Genomic DNA, 8,579 nt, shown 5'->3' with positions numbered 1-8,579 from the left:
AGTGCTGTGACTCCTCTCTGAGCAGCTGGACAGGCCAACCGCAAACACACACACACACACACATTTAGTGCAGCCTGTTCCTCAAATCTACATTCTTCACCAATGGCTCATTGTCTCCACAGGGCTGAGTCACACGTCGGGCCCACTTTAAAAGTGCAGGTTCGAGCACTCCAGTGTGGATTTTTGGGTAGGAAACCTCAGACCTCAAAGATGGAGCATAGTGGGCTGCTCGCGCTGCTCGCGCTGCTCGGTTGCAGCGGTTCACTCTATGCAGTGGTGCAGTGGAAGGAACTGAATGAGGCGCAGGTAAGACGCTATTTAGTGTGAACTACAATTTGAACTACAATTGCAGGAACTCAACTTGTTTGTTAATGCGCACCACAGGCTTATTTGAAGCAGTATGGCTACCTGAATGAGCCCACGGATCCACAGGACCCCAGCTACCTGGAGGGGGTCATTGAAGCTCTCAGGTAACTTTGATGGCAGTTACATTGATAGTTAGTACTGTTCCTAATATTTTGCTTCCCTTGTGCTGCTAAATAATAATAAGGTGCAGTTTGCAGCAGTTTAGTATGCTTATTATGTTGAGATTATCCTATGTTATGCTATTTAGCTACTTGCATACAAATGCAAGAATATTGGTGTAGTAAAGTTCTACACCACAGGTGTCAAACCCCAGAACGGGCCCTCCATGTTTATGTGTCTCAAAATTCCCCGTCAAAAAAATGATAACCAAATGTTGGGGAAATGCCTGTAGGTGTGAATGTGAGTGCGAATGATTATTTGTCTGTATGTGTCCCGCGATTGGCTGGCGACCAGTTCAGGGTGTACCCCGCCTCTCGCCCATAGTCAGGCGGGATGGGCTGCAGCACCCCCGCAACCCTAGTGAGGATAAGCGGTATGGGAAATGAATGAATGAATGAATGATGTTGCACTTTCCTGAAAAGAAAAGATTTAAGCTGTCAATGTTAAATCTGTCCTTGGTTACACAAAAGATAGTTTGTTTTGCATTTCGTTCCTTTCCTCGACCCAATGTGCACCGAACCATACATTTAAAACCAAGGTCCGTACCAAACTGTGATGTGATTTTTACCGTACGTTACACCCCTGCCGATTTTACATTTACACGTTTTCACCGTAATAACTGCCTCCCCTGAGGACAGCCTTAACTATGACGTGGCCCATGATGAAGTTTGACACCCCTGTAATATGCAATCTATTGCAATCTACAACCAAAATAATAAACATACAGTAGTGTTAAATAATGACATCTTGAACAGTATCAATCCAACACTATTGTAAAGGCAGATTATTTGACAGAGTTGTTGTGTTGAATCCAAGTATGTGGAGGTGTACCTAATATTGTGGCCATAAGTGTGAACTCTTCTCTGTTCCCACTGACTCGAGTTGGATCCCTTTTTGTCATCAGAATCTTCCAAAGGGTGAATGATCTGCCCCCCAGTGGCGAGTTGGACGAAGCCACCCTGGCTGTGATGAGGCAGCCTCGCTGTGGCCTGGAAGACCCCTTCAACAAGAAACAGCCCAGATACAGAGTGATGGGTGACTAATTCTATAATGTTTATGTTGCACAGAAGTGTGTTGAAAAGGTTGATAGTCAATAGTATTCTTCTTGTGCGAACATCTGGACCAGGCGTACGCACATGCAGTACAGACCGCTCCGTTCTTCAATCCAACCCGCTTCATCTACAGTACATGATCAAGAGTCCTGTAATATGTGTTGCATTCATTTAGTCATTTTTCCTAAAAAAGGTTACTTAAATTGCCTGACTTTGGTGCCGGCAGCATGGGTTCAGTTCAGTTGTGAATGTGATTGTGAATTTTTGTCCGGCTCTTTGTGTGCCCTGTGACTGACTGGCGAAAAGTGCACGGTGTCGTCTGCCTTTCGCCCCAAGTCAGCTGGGATAAGCTCTAGCTCTTCCACCCTAAACACGATAAGCGTAGAGAAAATGAAGGGATGGATCTAAATGTATTTCTTCTTTTCAATATTTGTTATTCATACATCTAATACAATAAAAATGATAAAAAAATGTATTTTAAATGTTAAAATACAACTATTAGTAAAATAAACAATTCATCTTTCCCCATTGAAATCAATGGAAATGCCATTAATCCATTCCGGCCTCCCCGAAATATCAACAAAAATGCTTTTTAATAAGAAATATAGCACAATAATATTGTAATGATGTAAATAAGTACAATCGACAGAATGAAACTTTTTTTTTAAAATGTTGCCACTTTTTGGGGCGGCACGGTGGCCGACTGGTTAGAGCGTCAGCCTCACAGTTCTGAGGACCCGGGTTCAATCCCCGGCCCCGCCTGTGTGGAGTTTGCATGTTCTCCCCGTGCCTGCGTGGGTTTTCTCCGGGTACTCCGGTTTCCTCCCACATCCCAAAAACATGCATGAATTGGAGACTCTAAATTGCCCGTAGGCATGACTGTGAGTGCGAATGGTTGTTTGTTCCTATGTGCCCTGCGATTGGCTGGCAACCAGTTCAGGGTGTACCCCGCCTCCTGCCCGATGACAGCTGGGATAGGCTCCAGCACGCCCGCGACCCTAGTGAGGAGAAGCGGCTCAGAAAATGGATGGATGGATGTTGCCACTTTTTTTGCTTCAGTGTATTGATAGTGTTGATAAAGTGCTATGTAAGTCCAATCCATTTACCATTTACATTGTGCTACTCCATTTGGTGTGCACGCCTTGGACCCCTGGAGAATAAAGGAGAATAAAGACATAAATATAAGATAGAAATGGAGGCGGCACGGTGGAGACTGGTTAGAGCATCTGCCTCACAGTTCTGAGGACCGGGGTTCAATCCCCGGCCCCGCCTGTGTGGAGTTTGCATGTTCCCCCCGTGCCTGCGTGGGTTTTCTCCAGGCACTCCGGTTTCCTCCCACATCCCAAAAACATGCGTGGTAGGTTAATTGACAACTCTAAATTGCCCGTAGGTGTGAATGTGAATCCGAATGGTTGTTTGTTTGTATGTGCCCTGCGATTGGCTGGCAACCAGTTCAGGGTGTACCCCGCCTACTGCCCGATGATAGCTGGGATGGGCTCCAGCGCGCCCGTGACCCTAGTAAGGATAAGCGGCTCAGAAAATGGATGGATGGAAGATATAAATGGAGAAAGTCACTCCTCAGTAAGCTGCAGTAATATTGGTCGCTCTCTGCAGAGGATAAAGAAAATATGCCTGTGAGTATCATTCTCTTGTTTGTCTACATGTGTTACGTGTGTTGCACCGCTGTTTGTGTTCAATTATTCGTAGCTCAAAGGGTTATATTATAGTGACGCCGATGCTGTTTATGAACCCCTCAATGGCATCTTGCATTGTTTGTTAGCATTATGCTAAGTGAACGTTCCTAAGGCAAAGCTGTATTTGTTTGAAATATACAACATGTAATTCTCTTTGTTTTATGACCTGGTACATCTGTTTGTTTTCAAGTCAGTTGTAGCCCTTGAGTACAAAAGTTTGCCCACCCCAGATCTGGCCCAACATTGTGCGTTTTCTCAGGTCGCTGGAGGAAGAAGAGTCTGACTTACCGCATTTACAACTACACACCTGACATGAAGAAGGCCCTGGTGAAAACAGCCATCCGGGATGCCTTCAAGTACTGGAGCGACATGACTGATTTGACCTTCAGAGAGGTGGAATACGGAAGAGGTGACATCAGGATCGGCTTCCACAAGAGAGATGGCTACTGCGCCTCCCCGTTCGATGGCCGCGGTTAGGCTTTTCATCTCTGTGCTGACATTTGGTGACATTTTTTTATGCATTGTAGCTCCTGCATCCTCCTCCTCCTCCTCCTCCTCATCATCTACTCCCTGCAGGTAATGTACTTGCCCACGCAGAGGCGCCAGAATCTGGAATGGTCCACTTCGACGAGGACGAGTTCTGGACGGAGGGGACGTACCACGGCTCTAATTTGCGAATCGTGGCGGCTCACGAAATCGGCCACGCTCTCGGCTTGGCTCACTCTCAGTTCAGAAGTGCTCTAATGGCGCCGGTCTATATTGGTTACCGTAGCAACTTCAAGCTGCACTTCGATGATGTGCAAGGCATCCAGGCACTGTATGGTAAGTCATTTCATTTCAAAACACTGCCCATATAACTGATGGAAACAGTTGAAATACTGTACACAGGTCGCTTCAGTAGATACTGTTGAACGCGATGCTGCTCTGTTGTCGTTGCATACCGACAGCTGTTTTTAATCACTGTCACCAAATATAAAAATTGCTCATTAGATAAGAGCAGGTTCAGGTGTGCCTAATGTCATGGCCGTGTTAAAACTATGAGCCTTGATCACGTACATATATATATTTTATCGATATAGAATATGCAAAATGTAAAATATTATGGGGCTCTGTTATTGGTCTTTGTTACAAATACTATTTTAGTGCCAATATTATTTTAATTTTATAATAATTATTATATAATAATTGTATTAATAAAAGAAAAGAAAAAGAATAAAATCCACCCAAGGGAGAACAATGCAAACGTAGACAGGTCGAACCTAGATCTCCTGACTGTTATGCAGACATGCTAACCACTCCTCACCATGCTGCCCATAATTACAAAAACAACAATAATAAAAATGTGTGTGTATGTATGTATGTATGTATGTGTATTCATTATTATAACATATTACTAATAAACCAAAACATGACTAAATACAATTTGTATTACTAGTAATATTTACAGTATATTTATTTGTATGTTACAATTTCCAAAACATAACATTGACAACATTGAATTAATTTGGCACTCAAAATGGATGAAAATTATTATACTACTACTACAACTACTATTGTTATTATTATGGTCACCATGCAGTAGTGGTTAGCAATTCCACCTAACAGTCAAGAGATCTGGGTTTGAATATCACCTTAAAATCTATATGTGGAGTTTGCATTTGCTCACATAAATTGTCCATAAGTGTGAATTGGACTGTGACTGGAGTTTGTCCATATGAACCCAGAGATTGAGTGGCGACCAGTCCAGGGTGTACCACGCCTCTCGTCCAAAATCAGCTGAGTTAGGATCCATTTTAGCCTAATGATGAAGTGCTAAAATGGATGGATAATTGTTTTAATCTCATTATACATGCAATAATATATAAATGAAATAATTATTTACATGCCCTGCGATTGGCTGGCGACCAGTTCAGGGTGTACCCCGCCTCTCAGCTGGGATGTGGAAAATGGATGGCTGGATGGATGATTACTTACAGTAGCAATATCAGACAATTTCATTGATTTTGCATATTCTGTTCTCAACTGTGTCTGTAATTGATATCGGAACAGATTTTTCAAACTGAATAAACAATTGCTCCATAACCAGAATAACTTTCTTTGTTCCAGGCAAACGCACCACCGGAACTGCATCCAGTCCAACAACTTCAGACGGTGTCTTTCCAACTGAAGAAAGCAGCAGTGGCACCGAGAGCGTCCCTGACCTGTGCACGGCCACACTCGACAGCATCATGCTCGGTACGATGCCAGACGCCTGAAACATCATATTCGCACCATGAACAAACAAATAATAAGCTCTACCCAAGGCTTTAGTGCCTTGCTTAAGGGCAGTTGTGCTTGGGAAGAAAACTTTCAACGCACAAGCAGCCAGTCACACTTTCTATTTTTAGTCCATATGGTAAAGATTTAGGTTAAAAATTACAATGTGGATTATGGCTTGGGGTTAAAGTAAGGGTTACAATTAGGTACGTAGTTAGGGTTTGGATAGGGTCCAGCATTGGGGGAGGGGGATTCACTGTGGGGGTTAAAATTTGGTTCAGACTAGGGGTTATTTTTAGGTTTGGGGATTAGGGCTTTAGGTAGGTTTGTGTGTTAGAGTGGTGGTTCCCAAACTTTTGACATTAAGTACCATCTCAGACAATACGGCCACCATCAAAATACGGTAGCGTAGTTGGCCTAAGTGTTCATCAAAAACAAGACAGAGGTATTAGTTCTAAAGTTTATTATTATTGCAAGCCATTGTAACATTATGCATAGTTTGAACAGATACTGTAACACTGCTGTAGGAAAATACAAACATTACTTGAAAAATGATTCAATTAAAATGTATTGCACATAAATGTTATATAGAAATTGTAACTTAACAAATGTTTAAAAACAAAGATTAAAGACTTACTTAGGCAGTAATTATTTTGCATACTACTAGCGTACAACTAGTAAGCGTACCACAATTTGAGAATCACTTCCATAGGCATAGAGTCAAATGTGGAAAAAAGATTTAAAAAATTACCAAACACTTTAAAGATTAGATGCAAATGTAATACAGTTAAATACAACTGAACTGTACTTAGGCAGCGCTTCTTTCACATACCACTAGAGAGTAGCAGTAGTGGTAACACATTGAGAATCACTGGGGTAGGACGTCTCGATTTGTTCGATCAGGTCCTTGGAGGAAGACCTTTGCCTTCAGTGGGAACTACATGTGGACCATATCTGATCTGGGACACAACCCGCCGTTAAGGATCAACAGGCTGTGGAAGGAGCTCCCTGGGAACCTGGATGCAGCAGTGCACTCTCCAAGGACCCATAAGACGTACTTTCTTAAAGGTAAACCACCTGATTGTTTTGCAGTTACTACATTCAGTGTTGGCACCTCATTTTCAGGAGATATTGATCAAGGTGCTTCCATTTGTTGCTAAATGACCATACAAATGCGTGATGATGTCATTGCATAATTATGCAGAACATTTGCATTACTCAGACTGACAAGCCTTCTCAGCAAACAAAATATAGGAATTTGTTCATTTTGAATAGTGTTATATATATTTTTTATTTTGTTATATTGCATTTATAATTATAATATGAACACAACACACAATAGGTTTATTCATCATATACTTGTATTCAAATCTATATTTGTTGGGGTTTAACTGTGGTTGTTGTTAGTTATTTAAATGTATCGAGTCAATTTAGCAAATCACAATGCCTTTTTTTTACAGTTTCTGTGTTTTTCTGACCATGACAGACAAATTAATTTTGTGTCACTTAAAGAGGACAATGTGTGCGCTGTAGCGTTTGAGTCACTTTTCAAAAGTTGCTGCACTGCAAAGGCTGATGGAAAAAAAGAGGGGAAAAGTAATGAAATCTGCCAATAGAACAGGAAAATTGAACCGGGCGAGGTTTCAAATACGTCGTTTAGAGCAGCTGTTCGCAAACCTTTTACATCAAGTACCACCTAAAAAAACGTAGCTCATAGTTTTAAACTCAGAACTAAAGTTTTAGTTCTAAACTTAGCTCTAACATTAATTAGCTCTCCAAGTAATAACATCACGACCAACATTAAAATACAATAATAATAAGTAGGCCCAAGTGTTTATCATAAATGAGACGTTTTATTCCGAGAAAGTAGATTTCATATAATTGTAAGCCCCTGAAACATTTTGCACAGTTTGAACATTACACTGCGCTTTAATATAGGAAAATGAAGAAAACTGTACTTAAATGATGAAATGAAAATGCACACAAAAGAAATACAAATTCTGCATAAATGTTTAACAACAGAAGTAAATGTATTCGACTTAAAAGTTAAATATAACTGATCTGAAGTGATATTGTGCGCGTGTGTGTATCATTAGAGGACAAGCAACAAAAGTGCCACATTGGCATCAATGCATTGTGTTGTCCAAGTGTGCTGTTTTTGCATCTACTTCAGGTAGTAAAGTGTGGCGGTATTCTGGCTTTGTGCTGGACTACGGCTACCCTAAGAAAGTGCACCGCATCTCTCCTAGCATTGATGCGGCTTTCTACCTGGAGAACAACAAGAGGCTGATCTTTATCAAGGTAAATCTTGATCCTGCTCCTCATTCATGTGCTCCCAGGGCTGTACTTTCATGGCATCTGTTTGCTCGCAGGGTTCTAATTTCTGGCAGTGGGACGAGCTCAAGTACAACACATTAACTCCCAGGCCGCTGTCCACGCTCTTCACCGGCGTACCGTCCAGCCCGGACGCCGCCTTCACCTGGACCAACGGCAAGGTGTACTTCTTCAAGGGAGATGACTATTGGCGTGTCAACGATCTGCTGAGGGTGGACAGAGGATACCCACTGAGCAAGGAAGAGCGCTGGATGGGATGTTGAGGGTCGCTCTACAGAGGGCAGCAGACTCCAAAAAGCATGGGGGTTTGCTCCAGCGGGGCATTTCGGACAAGCACGCAAACTGAACAGAACATTAAGGATTGTCTTTCACCCTATTGGATTATTCGGCTCCTTGTTGTACTTTTGTGACTGTGAAAATTCTGTAAGATTTTGTATGATGTCTGGAGAAATTAAAGGGAGGCCTATGTTTTTTTCTCTTTCTCAAACATTTGTGTTAATTATGAGCGTTGATGCTTTGAAGAGGACATAACATGATGATGGGAGTGTGCTCTTTTGACCAGAACCCTTTGATTTACAGTACCTCCATTGTGCACTTATTCACACTGAGTCACTGGCAAACAGCACAAGCTGTATTTCCTGATATTTTTGCACAATTAAACACAATATGATGCCAGAAAAAAAATTGTGTTGTAATGCAGACTCATGAAAAGTACAGA

The 8,579-nt window shown here is 41.9% G+C and overlaps 1 protein-coding gene across 1 annotated transcript; it reads left to right on the top strand.

The window, feature by feature from the left end:
• mmp19 (matrix metallopeptidase 19) lies at positions 1-8,348 on the top strand. The gene is made up of 9 exons (XM_061784003.1): positions 1-306; positions 385-470; positions 1,430-1,560; positions 3,531-3,743; positions 3,848-4,093; positions 5,378-5,506; positions 6,431-6,595; positions 7,701-7,828; positions 7,900-8,348. Exons 1-9 carry the CDS (start codon positions 103-105, stop codon positions 8,122-8,124), a joined length of 1,527 nt encoding a protein of 508 aa, XP_061639987.1. The 5' UTR covers positions 1-102; the 3' UTR covers positions 8,125-8,348.
• Positions 8,349-8,579: the final 231 nt, after the last annotated feature.

The sequence above is a fragment of the Phyllopteryx taeniolatus genome, chromosome 9 (assembly GCF_024500385.1).
Source record: "Phyllopteryx taeniolatus isolate TA_2022b chromosome 9, UOR_Ptae_1.2, whole genome shotgun sequence".
Lineage (NCBI taxonomy): Eukaryota > Metazoa > Chordata > Actinopteri > Syngnathiformes > Syngnathidae > Phyllopteryx > Phyllopteryx taeniolatus.
The sequence above is the reverse complement of the archived record's forward strand: the minus strand, read 5'-3'. Positions and strand labels throughout refer to the sequence as shown.

Excerpts from the sequence above, each read along its gene's own strand:
- mmp19 (XM_061784003.1), top strand. The coding sequence starts at position 103 with ATGGCTCATTGTCTCCACAGGGCTGAGTCACACGTCGGGCCCACTTTA. Across the intron at positions 4,094-5,377 it reads AGGCATCCAGGCACTGTATG|GCAAACGCACCACCGGAACT; the intron begins GTAAGTCATTTC and ends TCTTTGTTCCAG. Across the intron at positions 5,507-6,430 it reads ACTCGACAGCATCATGCTCG|GTCCTTGGAGGAAGACCTTT; the intron begins GTACGATGCCAG and ends TTGTTCGATCAG.